Genomic DNA, 19,501 nt, shown 5'->3' on the forward strand with positions numbered 1-19,501 from the left:
CCCAGCCTGTGCTCAGTGTGGATCCCCAAAGCCTCAGTACAGTGATGGAAACAGTGCTGTACAAATGGTGCCATCCTTCAAATGAGATGTAAAATCAAGCTCCTGACTCTCTGAGGTCATGAAAGACCCCTGGGCATCTTTTGAAAGAGTAGGGGTGATACCTCGATGTCCGGACTACAATTGCCCATGTGACTTCCCAATCATCTTCCATATCTAACTGGTGAATTCTCTCCTGCCCCTTTACCGCCTTAGCTATGGTGTGGTGAGCGTACTGGTGCACAATGGCTACTGTTGCATCATTCAGGTTGGTGCTTCAAGTGCTTCCCCAATGGTTCTGTGAAGTGCTTTTGGTGTCTAGAAAAGCTTCGTATAATATTAATTCAAAATGTTCCTTCCTAGCCTAATTCCCACTTATGACTTTAATTTTCCATTTAAAGGTCACTAATATAGAGTTAAAAAAAAAACAATATCAGATAACCACAAACAGTTTATTCACCCACAATAACGTCACACAAAGACACAGCTCCGGAACATGGAAAAAAGCTAAAACTGTAAAATTCAGATTAAGGCAATCACCTTAAAAACAAAACGTTGTTTCATTTCAGGACAAATAGGAGCCAGTTTCATTCTAGTAGGACTTCATTTAATGTAGTACAGTGCTGTGAAATCGGTTTCCCGAAGTTTCACTTCATTCGGAGTGACTCCATTCATGGCTTTATACATTTTTTGGTAGATTCCTTTATTTTTCAGTGATCGTTTTATTTTGATCGTGGTGGCAGCGAACTAAAAAACAAGTTATTACCTATCATGATGCTACTATACATTTCTCAGATGGCAACGGAGAGGATGAGACAGTTTTCTGTAACACTTACATCGTGGTACATACACAATATAGTCCGTAAAATACAGGCAGCTAGTCAGGTTATGTAAATACAGTGCCTAATACAGATCAGTCTGAGCTCCGGCGCATCCCTTACCTCAAACGCTACACCCAATAGAATTAAACTTAAAATAAAATTCAGTTAAACTTTGGAATACAAACTGAACTAACTAAACATACATCCACATGAATTAGTACATTTCGCTTACGTGACTTTTGATTTCAAAGGGCAAACTGCACCACGTGTGCAATAAAATCCACTTTTTGGCCACTAAAATAGATGAGGTTATCTTCTGAATCGTTATACTCACCAAACAGGAGAAGTATGTCTTACGGTTTGATATAACTAACAGGTATCGCTAAAAATACTGCATTGTTATATACTTAAGTACTTTATAGCACATTATCGTTGTTTAAGACGTGATTTGTGTGTGACGCCATCCAGTCAGCGCGCCCAGGCTCCTCAGCGATTGCAAATTAAGCACTTGGTAAATATCTTGAATTTTCTATATCAAAGTAGCCGTATAGTTGAAAATTGCCCTACGAGTGAGAAGACAGTAAACCCAAATAGAAATAATAACCATCATAATAGTAATAATAATTAAAATAAAAAACAGACAACTGTATAAGCAATCTAAAATCAATATGGGAGACACGGCTTTCCTTTCAGGTCGTCAAAGCCAGTGTGCTATAGTGTACTATTGCCACCAGGGGTCGCTAACACACATTTCAAGAACAGTCACAACCAAACTCAAAACATGGTTAATAGAATGAGTGCACCTGCTTAAACCTGGAACATCTTAAGACTACCATTATTTCAACTGGATACTGCATAATGAAGTATATTCCGTGGTAATTATTCATTTAAAAATTTTAAACCAGAATCAAACATAGGAGAGGAGAGACCAGGGGGATAGTTCCCACTGGCCCACTGACGTCAGAAACGAAAAGCTTGGAACATGAAGTGGAAGACGGCACACAAACTCCAGCGCAGAGACCGCACGGATCACAGTACAGCAGAAGCGGTGGGCGATGCAGGGCCCGCCATTCCAATGCCTTGTACGTACCGTACGTGTTTCGTTAATTCACAGCTCTTAAATTAGCAAAAGTTTACTAACTATTAAAACCCTTGTTCTCGCTACCCTGTTCGCTTTCTCTCTCACACTCTCTCTCCCGCACACCGCTACGCACGCGCATACGCACACACACGCATCAAGATAGGCTGCTGCCGCTGCCGTCTGCCGCCGGCTCCTCGCCCTCCCTCTTCTGCCGTTTCTTAGCCCGGATTTCGTTCATCGCCTCCTCGATAGAGCGCGTGTCCCTCTTATTGGCCACGGGCACTGGTGGTGGGGAGAACAACGACAATAAAATAAAAAGAGACACATAAACAAATCAGCAAAGACTGAAGGAATATTTGGATGGGATTAGTTTTAAATGGGGATGTAAAGAAATGCATGCAATGGCATTAAATGCATTATGGATGCATAATGGATTAAATGCATTTTAATCCAGTATGAATCTACCATATCGGTTATTATTACAAGCCTCCACACCGAATTACCCTCTGCATTTCAGTGAATACAGACCTCTTTCGATAAGAGTCCAGTCCTAATTATCATCGGCAATAAGGTCATATGTACAGGGGTGTATCTACAGGGGTGCAGAAGAGGACAGAGGCCGCTGTGACACTAACCACAGCCGTACGCGCGGTTAGCCTGCAGCGTGTGCGCGGCGTCTTTGGCCGCCGAGGTGCCGATCAGGTGGCTGTACTTGTCGCGGTAGTTGGAACTGGGTGAGGCCGCCCGCTTCTGGGTCCGGCTGGCCTCATGCTCCTCCAGCACGGCCTGCTCCTGCAGGGGGGGGAGAGGAAGGGGATAGGCGGCTACCACCAGGTGGACTGGAGACCACTAACCGAGATGGTCAAGAATATGGCAAGTAATTTATCCATTTATTTATTTTCATTCGTTTTTTTTTTGTTTATTTATAGCAAAGTTTAATAATCCAGGAGGTGGAAAGTTCAGGTTCAGAAATGACAAGTCCAGACCATGATTTTCTTTCAACCAACCAATTGAGTTTAAAGAGTCACAGTCACAGAGTACTGAACTGGTTGGTTGAAACAAAATCCTGGTCTGGATTTGTAGTTTCTGAACCTGAACTTTCCACCTCTAATAATCTTTCTTCAGGGCCTTTGACTAGCTGCTCATTGAATGAAAAACAGAGGATGTTACTGGCATCCAGGTAGCTGTGTGAACCTAAATATGTCTGGTTATTTTATTTTATTCTAAGCTCCTTCCAGCATATAAAAACGCCTTTGGGAATAAGTGGTCCTGAGTCGTACCCCATCCAGGGTGAACATCCTTGTGCCCTGTGCTCAGTCTCCAGGCCCCCACGGCCCTGAGCAGCAAAAGTAGATAGAAGATGGATGATCCCAAGCAACCTGTCTTTTCAAATCCCATATATGCTCAATTTTTTGACTTAAAGTGCTTTTAAAAGAGGAACCAAATACTGCTCTTATCTAAACAGAATGTTTTGGACACCAGTCTATTGGTAACCGTGTTATTCTCTGTCTCATGCAGGGGGTGTTTTGTGGAGGGTATGGGGATGCATTTGACCTTCAGTCTACGCCTCTGCTCCGCCTTTTGGGGGTCCCATTCCTCCCCCTTCCGATAAGCTTCCAGCTCCTCGTCTGACGGGGCGAACTCCTGAGCGGGAGAAACGCGTCATCAGACCGTCAGACGCAGCCTTTCACGTTCCCAATAGGTCCCAGCAGGAAACACAAGGAGCTTCTACCTTCTTGAATATCATGACGTATCTCGTCTCCTCGTCCTCGCCGAACGAGAATGACGTCAGTCCGGCAACTTCTACTACGTCATGCCTGCGAGACAGGGAGGAATGTTACAGCTATGCAGAAAATGCAGTTTCCACGTGTTTAAAGCGTTAAGGCTGGTTCATACTCCTCCACGCATGCACAATACTCGCGCATCCGCACTGTGTCAGACACTGGAACGTTCATACTTCTCCAGTCAAGCTGAGCACTTTGCACATGCGCACAATGTAACGTAGAGGAAACGCATTGTGCCCATGTGCACATTGCGTACTCGCTACATCATTCCACTACAGATATCGAGGAGGAAGGGCTCGTGCATGCGCAGTGTGTCCAGAGCTGCAGACACACTGTCTGCTCAGACTCAAATTTGGAGTGCAGCATGCGTTCGTCCACGGAGTGACGCTATGACGTAAAACGCATCGTAAACGAGCATAGTAATACGATTACAGTGCATGGTGATGCTGCAGTAGTGGTCATGGGCTCATCTTGAACCATCCTGGATCTTAGCTAGCACGGCAAGTAGGTAGCTAGCTTAGCATCAAATGCTAGCATTTCCTGTGACCTACATAGCTAGCTATTATGATAACCGACTATCATGAGGAAACTAGCTAGTTTTATGTTGATGCCGACTGGCTGATGCTAGAGCTTAATGGGTTTACAGTCCTTCTCTTGCAGATTTTCGGTGCATCCTTTATCCTATTCTCCCCCCTGTTTTGGAGCTACCTTCATTTGTTCTCTGTGATTCTGAGCTTGCAGGTCCACAAACCTATTAGCTCACCAGGAAGTTGCCCAGTATGCCAGATAACCAGTCCAGGCCATGCAAATGCAGGGAAATTTGGCTGCAAAGCTTTCGCATGCATCATTACACATTTTTTTTTTTGTAGAAATCAGCCAAGCTGAGTTATATTAGACGCAAGGATTCTGCAAACGTGGCGTCACGTACAGGATACTCCTCTCGATCTTCCCCATGGGGCTATACTTCTTCTTCTGGACACTGCTGTCCTGGATAAAGTCCGACACCTCTTTCTCCATCTAAGGCCAAAGACAGACGCCTTATTAATGACACATTTTTGACAGTCTGGGCAGAGCTGGTATACTTCAGAGCAGCAGTCTCTAACCCTGGATTTGGAAAACTCTGGGTTGTGTTTCCCAATCTGGTCATCAGAGACCTACAGAAAGTCCACGTGTGCTCCTGGCAGGGAGCAAAAATGCGGACCGTCTGGTAGGGAGCAAAAACATGGGCCGGCTGTGGGTTGCCCAAAGACCAGATTGGGAAACACTGGTATAACATCTTGGTTTACTTATTTCCCATGACAATTTATCTTTCATACCCTGCTTCTTAAGTTCACCTACTTCACCATTAAGCTACATCAAATCTTGCAACTTATGGCGACAGCCTGATGGAAGTGTCCATCTACCTGATCTTGGGTTCAATATATGCAGACATTTGGGGCACTTTGACTGGCTAGTTCACAGCTAGGTTACTAAACTGTAGTCCTGCTTCAAGGCTATGAAATTACAGCCCCATGGGGAGTGGGGGGTGTAACTACAGAAGAATTTCCAACTCCCATTACATCACTGCAACCTCAGGAAGGCAGTTCAGTCGGGACGATTAGCTGGATCAGTTCATTCCTCAACTGCAACAACTATCTCCTAGACTTGCCCCTCCCAGCCTGTAACTTAATAACCCTGTTTTATAGAAATCTGATATTTACTGTAAACAGTTATCCATCATACTAATGATACATTGAGTTATCCATCTTCCACCCGCTTAACCTGGTCAGAGTGACAGGGCGGCCTGAAGCCCATATCAGCCTCTCTCTCTCTCTCTCTCTCTCACACACACACACACACACACACACACACAAGACCCCCAACCCAGGAGGTGACAACCACTAAGCCGCCATGCCACCCATTAAACGTTAACAGCAATGATTCGTTTGTTTTTCTAGCGTTCTGGAACCTTAAAGTATTTATCTGTAAGTATCAGAGGCCAAAGAGTATAAAGCAGAAAAGTAAAGTGGAGTTTCTTACTCGTTTTCTGAAATCAGCTTTCTTTTTCTTTTCGTCTTCCTGCATTTTCTTCATCCTGGCTGCCTGCTCTGCAGTGAGAAGCAGATAACGTGTTTTCCCCGTCAGTTAAACCAGACTACCCCAAGCAGTTCAATGTATCCTTAGTTATTGAAAACAAATCATTTGCCTCTTGGATTACAAGATGATTTAGGATTGAATTCGAAGGAAAAGGTTACGGCAGCGTATTTTACGGCAGCATAAATATGCTGTTGTGAAATGTGTGAACTCAGTATTATAAAATATCCAAACCAAGCATACATAATAAAGATACAATTCGATATTATGGGCCGAGCATTTTGTTTAAAGATCGAGACGCAAGGCTCACAGTTTAAATTCATTACAACTGACGCAATTTTGGTAAATTTGGCAAGCATAAGCTGTTATTGTTTGTGGTCAACAGGCCAACAAAACAGGCACGTAATACTAAATTACAATATTAAATAATACACAAAAATAAAAATAAATACACAGTACAGTTCCACCAACAACTGGAACGGTCTGTACAATTTGGAACATGCAAATTTATTAACATGGTAATATTAATGAGAATGACTCAAAGTTACTCATTAAATCAAGATTTTGTTTGTTGTAAAATGACCTTCTCCATATATAAAATGTTTCACCATAAACAGACATTTAAGACATAAAAAGACGAAAAATACATTTCATCAGTTTACTTGGCCTTTATGATGTGGACTAAGTGCTGCCTATAAGCAAATCTCAAAATACAATACTGTCGCTTCAACCAATAAGCACAAAGTTATTTATACAAAGAACCAATAAGATCACAGAGAAGAGTGAATTATGACCGAGAAGTATAAGTGAAACGGCGAATAACGAGCCAATCGTTGGAGCGATGAGCCCGGCTTAACCAATAAGATGGCTTTAACGTACCCAGGCAACTGAATAGAATTAGTTCCTGCAGATGCTTAGCTTCTCGGCAAAGCTAGTAGCCAATATGGAGTCGACGAGCGATATGAATTTAGAACCATATATTACAATGTGTAACCTTTCTCCGGAAATGCTATTATCCGTGAGACGGAAAGGCAAATGTGACTGTTAAGGTCAATTCGTACCTCGAGCTTTTCGCCGGCTTTCCTGGTCACCGACGGTTGGAGGTTTTTCCATGGAGCTCAAGATCGAGCCCAGAAGGTCCGCCATCTTGGACTGAATGAGCGGCGGCGGAAGCGCGCGGCTTAAAGGGATAGTGCTCCGGGCTCGGAACATGGGAACTTGACGCAGGCGCAGTTTTAGGCGCATCAATTTTATTTGCATTCTCAATCACTGAGATTATTCGCAGACTGGATTTTTTCCCCAAGTTGTTTTCCGAGCAGTTTTGGAAACTCCTGCTTGTAGGATATTGGCATCTCGGTGGGTAGTATTGTTGTCTCAGGCAGAACAGCCCGGTTTTCTTCTGCAATCATAAGACGTGCATTTAGGTTGATAGGAGTCTCTAAATTGCCCATAGTGTGTATGTGCCCTACTGTATAGTGGCATCCTAGCCAGGGTACAGAGGTGGATAGTTCAGGTCCAGAAAGTAAAAATCCAGACCAAGGTTTTGTTTCAAACAGCCAGTCGAGTACTCTGTGACTGTAACTCTATACTCAGCTGGTCTGGATTTTTACTTTCTGGACCTGAACTATCCACCTCTGTCTGGATGTACCTTTGTCCTGTGCCAAACGCTGCCTGGAATAGGCTCCAGATGCCCACATCACTGTCCAAGATATCAGATCTTAAAATGCATATCTAAAAACCTACATAAATCACATTGGGTTATCACAGTCCAAAGGGCAGCTGTTTGCCTACGTTTTATATCCAGTATGATTATATTATTTATTACTATATTATTATAAAAGTTGCATAATATACAAGTCAATCGGGGACAGTGGAGGTCTGATGGTTAGGGACCCATATTGGTGATTGAAAGGTTGCTGTCTGAAAATCCCTCACCAGCAAGGTTCTGCCCCCAAGCACTGCACCCCCAGTGCTAATTAATAGCTGCCCACTGCTATGTCACACATGGGTTAAATGCAGTGGATACATTTCATTGTTGTGCACTGGTGTGTGAGCAATGACAATTAATCACCCCTTATAACTGATTGATCTACTGTAACAAAATTCCACTGAATTAAGCTGTTGTTACAGTGGTGTCATGAAATACATTTACCCCGGTTTTGGACCACTCTCGATGGGAATGATTTCATGTATAGTCTTGCATCTCAGGTTTGTCCATTTCACCACGAGGAATCACATTTTAATGGCAGTTTACATAATTGCACACTGCAGGATTGTACAGGCGGGGTGTTGGGACATCATGTTATCTATATGACTGCAAAACCATCAAGAAAATGTTGATTTGAGGACTCCTTACAATCTCCCTCTTCCTGCCTGCAAGTACCAAGAATATTTATCCATTGCCTCACATTAAACTAAGAACCACCGAACCTTCCACGCATAAAGGAACATGTACCCTAATGTGGATCTTTGAGGAAAAAGGTTTGGAAAGAAAAAAAAAAGTCAATATACCCAAGAACACTTGCTGGAAAAATATTACATTTCCCCATTTATTACTTTCAGACTGTGGATCTGGTTTACATCACTTCATTAAAACCGATTTGTTTAACATGTATTAAACTGGGGAAAAAAACTAAAACACAGGCACACTACAACACTGCTAAATCAGGGTTGATTCAAACTTATTTCTTCTTAAAAAAACAGATACGACTCGTAAGTCAGCACTTAAGCTAGACTTGTTGGAACCAAATGAAACGAAACGACCTGGCAGTAAAATTTAGCAGTTGTGCAGGTCATCGTCATCAGTCGCATAAGACGTTAGTATCACGGCATTGAAGAGGAACAGTCCTTGTGTCCTATGAACCTATGGATTCGGTGTTTGCTTCAAAGAGCAAATCTTTCATAAACCAACTTAACCTTTGAAGTAGCCAAATTCAAAACATACAAACTGAAATTTTTTAAGTGTCAAACCATGGTTGAGATGTGGTCAACGTTTTAATTACTGCAGCAGAAGCCAAAAATGTAAACATTCTACAGTCATGGTCTGAAGACTACAAAAGACGCTCTTAAAAAAAATCAGTCTCAGTTCAACTGATTTTTTTTTTCTTTTACGTAATCAGTTTCACACTATAGTTGAAACAGTATAGTATAGTATAGTATAGTCATCAAGAATGTTTCACTATGGTTTCTACTGCAAAACCTCCATAAAGTGAGAAGTAACATTTCCTCACCGACGGACTAAACACTTACAAAGACCCAAAGAATGTTCTTATAAGACAAAAATGTAACAACCTAAAGTTCTTTTTTAACCCTCATCAACATTCAATAAATTCAACTCAAGGTGCAGGAAGGTGGCTCTTCTATTGTATTGCAAATCATAATGTAACATTTTCCTGGTGATGTTTGGAAAACACACCTAATGAACATTCCTCTAAATCAAAATCTGATTTCATGACATTCCGACTACACGCTAGAAGTACTTTCTTTTAACGCAGCATTTCCCAATCCGGTCCTCGGCGACTCCCAGACAGTCCATGTTTTTGCTCCCTCCCAGCTCACGGGTAGCTGGCTGGGAGGGAGCAAAAACGTGGACCGTCTGGGGGTCCCCAAGGACCTGATTACGAAACACTATTTTAATGGATATGCCAGAAATCCCACCTGGATGTTTCTGGTCTACGTCTAAAACTGTCGCATTAAAATTCATTACCTGCTCAATGGAGAACTCCGGAAAAAGTGAAAACAGGTGTTTATGAGGCTTGAAAATGATTGCTGGAAGACAAACCAACAACGTTTCACTCAACTGGTGGCATGTGAGGTCACCCTGTGTGTCAGTCAGAGATCAGGCACCACACATGGGTTTCCGAAAGCTTTTGTCGTGCGTGTGCACGACCATACCAAGTACCTTGGAGGGAAATCCAAGGATTAAGCTAGAGGCAAGTCAGCCCACCTACTACATGGAGGGGAGGGGAGGTCTGGTCAAATGGTCAGCAAGCAGTCAAGGGTATCAACGCATGGTCAGTGGGTCTTGGGGGGGCCACTTATGCCTAGTGCAGCTGTATAGATAGGGGTGTTTGGGGCAAGTTGGACATCAAGTCTAAAAGTTGGGGGAGGGGTTGATGTTGTCCATCGGGATATCCACACTGTTCAGCTCCACCAGTCGGACATTAGGAGTCAAGAAAGTACACCTTGTAGAGCCTGTTCATCTGCTCCAGGAAGATAAAGGTTAAGACGGTGTGGGGACCTAGACGGGCGTAGTAGGGCGTGAAGCCCTTCCACAAACTGAAGAAACCTTCCTTTCGTATCACTTTGAAGAGCACATCCTGATGGAGGGAGAGAGAGAGAGACAGTGGAGGAGAAAAAAAATAAAAAAATCGAAAAAGACAGATAGAGTAGCATTACCACTCTGTGAATGACCAATGCCCACAAATTCAGAGTTTATGTGCGTGTAACAAAATCACTAGTGGAAGACACGACAGACCCGACAGACCCAGAAATACGTTTGGCCTTGTTATTGTGGTATATAAACTCCAGGAATGTGGAACAATTAAACAAAACACAAATGAGGACGGGGAAGAAAAAGGAAATCAAAATCAACAGAAAACAAGAGCGACCAAATGAAAATAACAGATCCCATCTGCAGGCAAATCCTAAAACAGGGAGATCGGTATGCATCGTCTGTGTAAGTGATAATTATACAAGTGTGCATTTTATTTATATTAGTGTGTGACTCCTGTAGGATTAGTCAGTCCTAATGTGCAATTCCTCCTCTTACCCTTGCGCCCAGCTCGAACCCCTCCCCCTCTCGACCAGACCCCCCCCCCCCCTTCCTCCACTTGAAAAGGTCAAAGCCCCAGCTGCCTTTAAGAATAGCCCTCAATGTGGGGGGAGAGGCGGCAGACTCACAAATCCGTTCTTATACTCTGGCTTGCCGTCGATCATCCTCATGTTCTGAATCCTGGGTGGGAGAGAAGTTCACACAGGGAGGGGCACCCATCAGATTTAATTTATCGTGCATGAGGGAGGGGCTGTTACATGCCATTCACAAACATTAACCATAAAACGATGCATGAGCAGCATTCGACAGCTAGGATATAACGTATCATTTCCATCCCACCGTCGTGTCTATTTTTGTGGTTGATATGCAAGTTTCACTTAAGAGTTGATGGCTGAGTCTGTAACCGCAGATACCAACACACGTGTAAACACGGAGTACCAAAGCGTAGGTGTGGATTGATGGATAGAGGGGAAGAAAAGGTAAACAAAGGAAGAAAAATGAATATATTAACCTAGTCTTGACAATGTCCACAGGCATGGATGCAGCAGTGGTAACCAATCCGCTAATCATACTGGCACAGAAGTGGCACAGGATATCATCCCTGAAGTACCCTGTGGAGGGATGGGGGGGGGGGAGGGTACACAGACAGGAGAGAGAGCTCGTGAGGAAGGGAGACTGGGCATCCTGGTGCAATCAATGTTCAAACCCTCACAGAGGGTGATCGAAGCACCGCGACTCGTGTTCAGGGTGGATTGTAAACACGGCGGTAACCTGTCCATCCATGCACCCAACAGCTTACTTTGAAATGGAAATTACAATATTTCTACCATTTTTTTGGAAAAGCTATTAAAAATTCCATGATATTAATAGGAAAACCAGGATCAAAACATGCAGAAATAGCTTTTATCGTGACAGTTTGGATGCCATCCTAACCAGTGCCGGGCTGTCAGGGGGTGACTTTCAGCACTTGCGAAACCATCTTCCGTCTGAGCCAAATGTAAATAGAGTTTCTTAAAATCGAGTGGGTAGTTCTGTGGGTCCCAAAGACTTATCAGACTGCCTGGTCACCCGACATCCCTATTTCAGTTTAAACTGGTTTCACCAGCATGTCTCTCTAGAACAGCATTTATATTTTCTTTCATTAGCAAAAAAAAAAAAAAAAGAGTGAAGAAGCAATGCTGACTCCTGTAGAGGAAGGACAACAGAACGATTGATCCTACTGTCACTTTAAAATCTTTCTCAGTAGTTTTCATTCTCCATTCCATCCATGTGCTATTAGCGGATCACTTACCGGAGTCTAACAGGGCCTGCTTTGACTGCGAGTAGGAGGCCAGCTGGGCAGCATTCACCACTACAGCCCGCGCCATGGTGGGTATACAGCCCTGCAAAGCACACGTTTAAAAACACGCCAAACCATCCGCTTTCCAACCAATGATCAAATGCGGGGTTGCATTTAGATTGGGGCACAAGGCAGGGGGACACAATGAGCAGGGAGTTATCCTATCACAGGTTCTAATTTCCCTTAAGACAGACACCATTGCATGGCACGCAACACCCTCGTCACTTCCTGTCTGCCGGCCTGCCATCTGGACTCCACTTCCTGTCTGCCGGCCTGCCATCTGGACTCCACTTCCTGTCTGCCGGCCTGCATTCTGGACTCTACTTCCTGGGTGTTTCTCACCACCAAGAACGCGAAGATCGTACTTGTGGTCTTGGCAAGACCGGTCTTGCTAACTTGTTTCCCAAAAGCGAACTTTGGAATAACGAATCGTGGGACTCATCTCGTTTGGCAAGGAAGCAACCGATGCATCCTTGATTTGTGGCAGCGCAAGAACAACATCCGGGGATTTTTACAGTCCTCTGTACTTCTGTTCTTGAGTATTGGAACCGGTCTTCAGAAATGGAAGATGACGTAAAACGGGTACGCGAGAACACAAGTACGGTCAAGTACACAATGAGGAACACCCTGTCTGCCAGCCTGCCTTCTGAACAACAGGCTTCAAGGTAGCAGTAGGCCTCTTTAATTCTAGTGACGCTCAAATCCATGATCAATTCACAGACTGAGGTAGAAAGTTCCAGAACTACATCAGGAAGGAACAGAGCAAAGATGATACCCACCCTCCAGAGTGTAGTGACCCCCTCCTCGCGGGTGATTCTGATCAGGGCGTTGAAGACATTTGTGTACCCCCTCCTCTGATCTGGGGGCAAGCTGGGGGCAGAAGCAGCAGTCAGTCAAAACTCCGGCATTGAAAGCAGCCCCCAATATTCCGTACCACTGACAATACAGACACTAATCACCAAAAAGAGTGAAACAGAGTGAAAATATGGGGTTGCAGAGATTAAGAGACATTAATTCCTGCATTCCTAGCCGTAACCATGTAATGATTTATTTAAGAGCCTAGAGTCTACAGCTCAAAACCTTGTTAAGGACTTTCACTGTACGAATTCAATGATAGACATTTTAATAAAAATGTATTTATTTACCACAGAAATGGTATTTATTGGTGTTTTAGCAGTAGCCTACATGGTTTTCTTTCCTTAAACAAAACATTTTACCACGGACACAGATGAGTCTTGCCAGACAGGTTGACGATCCCTTCTAATGACAAGAAAAGGTATTGTATTGCATTGTACAATACTCTATTCTACTCCATTCTACTCTATTCAATTCTATTCCATTCTACTGTATTCTATTCCATTCTATTCAGTAGACCTCTGATACGGTGTACTCCTTATTGAAGATAACAGTAATAATAATAATAACAACATTAATAATTATAATAATATCATTATTAATAACAGCAGCAACAATAATAATACATTTTTATGAATATTTACTTCCTTAATATTCTGTGTCTCAGGTTGTTCAATTTGTGTACTGTGTACTTTTTGATCTCTTGTCTGCACTATGCTGTCTTGGTACTTCTATCCACATTTGTCTGTCCTCTGCGTAACTTGTTGCTGGATGCACTGGAATTTGCTGATGGGATCCCTAAAGTTCACCTTATCTTTAGCCGGAGTTCTGAGTGTAAGGGCCTACACCCGACCCCGTTCAGGTCAGCTCACCGGCCGTCGGAGGTCATGCGGATGAGTGCCACCTCGGCGGGGGTCCCCACGAAGGCCCCCGTGGCCCCCGCCGTCATGCCGATCAACGCCTTCAGGAAGAAGTTGGGCGGCGTCCCGTCCGGCTTGGACATTCGCTCAAAGAGCACCGTGTAGATGCCAAGGCGCGTCGTCGTGTAGGTGGCCTGCCTCAGCAGCCCAGCTGACAGCCTGAAGAGGGTTGGGGGGGGGGCACGAAGGGGGAGTGAAGTGGCACGAGGATAACCCATGTGTATAACGAAGCAACTCCGACAGATACGCTACTCAGAAACCTATATAGAGGGAAAAATACGTTCCCTGGAGTAAATCAAAGAAAATCTTAAAATACAATAATAAAATAGATTAAACAAAGAAAAAACAGAAATGCGCAAATGTGCAATGTGTAAGAAGTAAGGTTTGGTAGCCTTACTGCCTGAGGGTAAAAGCTGTTACGCTACACAATGGATATATGCTCAGGTTACCTGTAAATATCACAGTACCTGATGTGTTTGTATGTGTGTGGACATCGGCCCAGAGAAAGTCACAATTACACAATTACGATTATGCCATTACAATTACACAATTACAATTATGCCATTAGTTGCACCATCACAATTACACAATTACAATTGTGTAATTATGATCATAATTACAACCACACAATTACAAAATTACAATTAGTATCACCCACTTTTGGTCTTACATACGGCTCCATTTTTTTTTTACATTTTTGAGAGAAACCAGAATGGGAATGCTTTGTTTTCGGTATGCAAGTGGCTCCCCCCACTGGGCTGTGGAGTCTCACCCGGTGTAGATGCCACGCACGCCCTCATGCCGCAGGATGCTGGCCACGGCGTGCAGGCTGGTCTTGTACTCCCGCGCCTTGCTGCCCTGGCCGCTCAGCTGCATGCGGTTCTTCACCAGGTCCAATGGCTGCACAAAGACAGTCGCCGCCATCCTGCAGGAAGGAGGGCAGGGGGCAGGTGTTGGTGGGAGGGGTCCAACTTTATACCATGAGAGTGCGCCGCGGGGGACCCAATGCTATCCAAATGCAAATCCCAGCCTGATGGGGGATTGTAAGGAGGGCCACGATTCATCACATCCTAAATCTCTCCCCAAAATAAGTGCTGCTTGGGCCAATATTGGATGCATTGGGTGTCTGAGTGAATGAGGGGGTTATGAACAGGATCAAGGAGCGGGGAGGCACCACAGTGTATTTTGAATCTTGAATGTCTTGCAACACAGAGGCTGTCCAATGGATGCAGCATAGGTGGAAAGTTCAGGTTCAAGAAAGTACAAATCCAGACCAAGATTTTGTTTCAACCAACCAGTTGAACACAAAGAGTCAACAGTCACAGAGTAGCCATAGCCAAATGAAGCTGTATTTTTTGACCCCAAGTGGTTCAGGAAGCTTCATTTGGCCATCACATTCACAGAGTACTCAACTGGTTGGTTAAAACAAAATCTTGGTCTGGATTTGTACTTTCTGAAGCTGAACTTTCAACCTCTGGGAAACTTCAATCTACAGAAACGGGAGACCTAATTCACCACCACACCTACCCCTAGCCCTAACTCAGATTGTGAGACTGATGCTAAAGCAAATTCCTCCTCACCACCAGTCACTCGATCCTGCAACCAAAATCCACCTTCAAAGCATTAGGAAGCTCTACCACTGAGGTCAGCCGTCTTGCCCTCGTCCCAAATCAGCCCAAAGTCTGACCACGCTCATACATTGACCAGCGTCTGGTGGGCAGGGAGCTTTAATTTAGGGGTGACCTTTTACCTCCCGTGACGAGGGCAGTAACGGAAGCTCTCGGCTCCGCGGCTCGGAGGTAAAGGCACTTCCTGCAGCATTTCAGCTTGGCATCTAGAAGAACGAAACGCGGCCAAACAGAACACAACCTGGGTGTGACTCCTGATGCAGCACTCTCCCACGCTGGCTCACTCCGCCACTTTTATTTGCAGGAAAACACTGGACGGCAAGAAGCGCAAAATGGATTTCAATCTTTACTGCCGCCACAAAGTTACAGGAGGCCACTGAACCCCCCAGATAAGATGTAACATTATCTACCATAATTATCTGTCTTCTTGTCTTGTTTTATAACACCCATATCGGGAAAACAAGCTAAGGTTATCTTCTCTGTCACCAGACCCCTGCCGTTTTATCAGTTAATAAGCCACATAAAATGACAATACAACGAGAATGCACCCGACACCAAGGTATATTTACTAAAGCCACAACGCAGAGGGAAGACCCTGCAAATAGTGAAATACCTCCACGTACTGTTTTTCTGTTTCTAGCACGGTTACAGATTCGGAACACCCCCAAGTACACGCATACACTCACATAAAAGTCCATTTACTATAGTAAGGATCAATCCACGTGAATTTTGAACTCTGGATGAAACATTTATTTGATAATGTCACGCTGATGTAACAGTATCCTGGCGCAACCCTTAGAACATAAACTAGGTGATCTGTCCTCTGTTGGGTCTTGGTTGCTCAAAAACTAAGCTCTTTAAAAGAGAATTAATAACCTGCCGCCGAACAGCCACGTCCCCTTTCGCATGTTTGTGCAAGAAGTCTGTCACAGCTTTTGATGTTTTTAGCTCAAAAAGTGCATTTCCTTTCAACCTTGCAAGTTAATGGATTGTCTTCCGAAGCTGGAATGATTCCAAAAATGCAAGAGGTTATTATGGTGAACATACGACATTTCTAGAAAACAACGTAACTTTTTTGCGAAATTTTAAAGTGCCGATGGGGTTTGAGACGTGGAACTGATCAATGCAACGGTGAGTCCGCCTGGATTTTTGTCGTTCCAGACGAGTCACTAGACATTAAAAGAGACTTTTTAAAAAAAACATGCCTTTGATGTCAAACAGGCTCCAGACCATCGGCTTTCCGCTGGACATCCGCAGCGTCCCGACAGACTTTATTTACTCCGCGAGGACGCAGATCGTGCAATGTACAAAATGTACACAAGCTACTACAAAACGTCGATAAGCCCTCGGAAACCCTGCGTGTAAAACAAACTTACATATACGTCCGTAACAGGCACGTTCAACCACGCAGGCAAACCAAAGCCCTGCATTTCCACGTCAGTTATACAAGGATGCAGTGCGATAATACGTTTGGGGGGAAGCAAAGCTCAAGTTCAATTTCAAGCGTTCTGAAAAACATCAAATTTGAAATAAATGAAGGTTTACTTTAAAAGGTGCAAGAATTATAGAAACATAAAGCACCGCAAACATGCACGCACGAAATAACAGGCGGCAATAAGCGATGGCCGTTCTTGACATTTAACGTTGCCAGTGCATGGAACCATAGTTTGATGGGGGGGTCTGTACGGACACGTGAGTTATTTGTTGGGCCTAAAATAGCTGGCGACCCGGACAGCGAAACAGCCGTAAATTTGGTACATGCATATGAAAAAACGCGTGATTTATTTGACACAAACATTACCGTTTAACACTTGCATTGATTCTTTTAGGTTAAACTTAAAAAAAAGGCTTTAGAGATGGTATCGAGTGACCACGACACCATGACAACATAACCATCATCAATGTCATGAAGTGGCTCCAACGGTATTCCACACCAGCAATAGAGAAATTTAACCCATTTTACCCAAGCATCTTATACAGCAAAGCAATATGCAACCCAGACCTGGAGCAACATCAACCGCGACTTACCCGGCCAAACCGCCGAACAAAAACTTTATAGATTTAGGGGAAGTTTTGGGCTTTGGCGGTTGGGCTGCCATGTCGCCGCTGTTATTCTTGCTTCCTCGCTACAGGACGATCCGCTACAATGCCCTCCGATCTGCTGCTAAACCTGCTGCACCCGTCTCCGGCAAGGTGACACAAGCGCAGGCGGAGAGCACAAGCTACCGCTCCAATCAGCGGCTGGCGCACAGAAACAGTGTCATAAACACGCGTCCGCGTCATTTTAAAGCGACGTGACACGTCTGTTGCTGGTACAGATGTGAAAGTCGCAATGTTAGTGTGAGATGAAAAAACAGTAAATATTCCAGGTAGTGCTTTATATTGGGATAACGAATCTGGAAACGTGCCATTAAGGGTGTCATCCTTTCTTTCGTCCCTCCTTCCTTTCTTTCTTTTGTTTTTTTTTTCGTTCGTTTTCTTCGTCTTCCGTTTCACCTGTTTTTGAAATATTGTGTACAAATGATGTAGGAATGTACGCCCACGTGAAGCGCCTTGGAGCTACTCTGATGTGAAAGGCGTTAAATAAAGATACGTTGAATTGAATGTCATGGGAAATGGAACAGTCGTGTCGAAGTGTGGATATAGTAAAGTTACATGGTTTAAATTCCGCAATGTAGTGGATATAGGAGAGTCAGGTCAGATGTTCTTTAAAATATGTTTTAGTTATACTGCATGTTTAAAATGATGTGGGTAACAATTAGACATAATCCTCATAAATTCAGTGGTAGGGGCGCATAGGAATGGATTAATAAAGTATCATATAGTGTTGCTCTGGTGAAAAAAATAAACGGGAGCTTGGTGGTAACTTGCCCAATGTGTGCATTGTGACGGATTTAACGGGAAGTGTAGTGCTGGTGCAGGCAGATAAGAATGAATGTGGAAGGGATGCATTACAGATCAAGAGATTCATTAAAGGATCAAAAGAGACTTTTCTTTTACGGGAGGTCACCTCTTATGGTCAGACAAAAATACAAAACTGAATTTTATTCCCCTAAAATAATTTGAATTCTATTCCAGGAAGAAGAAATTGCAAAGTGTGAGACGTGGGACATAATGTACAGTCTATTAGTTGGGTTTTAATGTGTCTGAATATCTGCAACTACTATCTAGGGACATTACAGCCATAGTACCTAGCAGTTAGATTAGAATTAAATTAGAATTTTTCAAGAAAGCACATGAATTCAGGTGTTACAGTGATATTAGGATTATGAGCAATAAAAATGATGTGGTAGTTATGGGTGATTTTAATCTACTGGGGATGCAGTGGGACATTGTTGCTGGCTCTTCTGAAAATGAACTTGAGATGGTGGAATTAGTACAGGATTGTTTTTTTACTCAGTTTGTTAACACCCCTACCAGGGGAGATGCCATTCTTGATCTTGTTTTCTCTAATAACCAGGACAGGATTGGTAAATTAGACGTTTTAGAACCACTTGACAGTAGCGATCATAACATGGTTAAATTTGAGGTTAAGTTTAGTGCCCGAAGAGCAAAGTCCAAATCAAAAATATATAATGTTAGGAAGGCTAACTTCAATTGTATGAGATTAAAACTAGAAACTGTGAACTGGATGGAGTTAAATAACAAAACTGTTGAAGAGGCATGGGAATTTTTTAAAAGCACATTATTGCAAGTGCAAGAGGACTTCATACCTGTTTCCAGCAAGAATAAATCTAGGAAATTGCAACCTAGGTGGTTTACTAGGGAAATAAAGTATAAAGTAAGGAGGAAAAGGGCTTTGTTCCAGAAATGGAAAATAACTGATGATGACAGAATAAAGCAAGAGTATCTACTCAGGAAGTTGATGATAAGAAGGCCTATGATGTCATCTACTTAGGTTTCCAAAAGGTTTTTGATGTTGTCCCCCACAAGAGGCTCTCACTTAAACTCAAAGCGACAGGTATTTTAGGAACTGTAGCGACCTGGATTGATAACTGGTTAACAGATAGGAAGCAGCGAGTAGTTATAGCACCTGTGTCACCTCAAGACCTCAGGAAGGACTCTTCCAATACCTCCCCAGAGAGCCAAACCCACCCTGCGAGGGAGCGAATTAAATGGCCCAAGATGGGCGATACCAAGGAATGGAACCAACTAGACCAAGATCTCGACAAAGTGCTAGAAGCCACACT

General features: G+C 43.5%; 2 protein-coding genes across 2 annotated transcripts; both read right to left on the reverse strand.

The window, feature by feature from the left end:
• Positions 1–469: 469 nt before the first annotated feature.
• Positions 470–7,012, reverse strand: spag7 (sperm associated antigen 7). Its single transcript, XM_023803449.2, has 7 exons — positions 6,857–7,012; positions 5,742–5,809; positions 4,651–4,739; positions 3,671–3,755; positions 3,493–3,582; positions 2,574–2,730; positions 470–2,220 (listed from the first exon to the last, which is right to left on the reverse strand). The coding sequence occupies exons 1-7, from the start codon at positions 7,005–7,007 to the stop codon at positions 2,093–2,095; spliced, it is 768 nt and encodes a 255-aa protein (XP_023659217.1). The 5' UTR covers positions 7,008–7,012; the 3' UTR covers positions 470–2,092.
• A 1,299-nt stretch (positions 7,013–8,311) lies between these two features.
• On the reverse strand, positions 8,312–17,547 carry slc25a11 (solute carrier family 25 member 11). Its single transcript, XM_023803448.2, has 8 exons — positions 17,340–17,547; positions 14,456–14,608; positions 13,636–13,842; positions 12,688–12,778; positions 11,861–11,951; positions 11,081–11,180; positions 10,698–10,749; positions 8,312–10,114 (listed from the first exon to the last, which is right to left on the reverse strand). The coding sequence occupies exons 1-8, from the start codon at positions 17,408–17,410 to the stop codon at positions 9,959–9,961; spliced, it is 921 nt and encodes a 306-aa protein (XP_023659216.1). The 5' UTR covers positions 17,411–17,547; the 3' UTR covers positions 8,312–9,958.
• Between the last annotated feature and the right edge of the window lie 1,954 nt (positions 17,548–19,501).

Source organism: Paramormyrops kingsleyae, chromosome 24 (genome assembly GCF_048594095.1).
Source record: "Paramormyrops kingsleyae isolate MSU_618 chromosome 24, PKINGS_0.4, whole genome shotgun sequence".
Taxonomy (NCBI): Eukaryota; Metazoa; Chordata; class Actinopteri; order Osteoglossiformes; family Mormyridae; genus Paramormyrops; species Paramormyrops kingsleyae.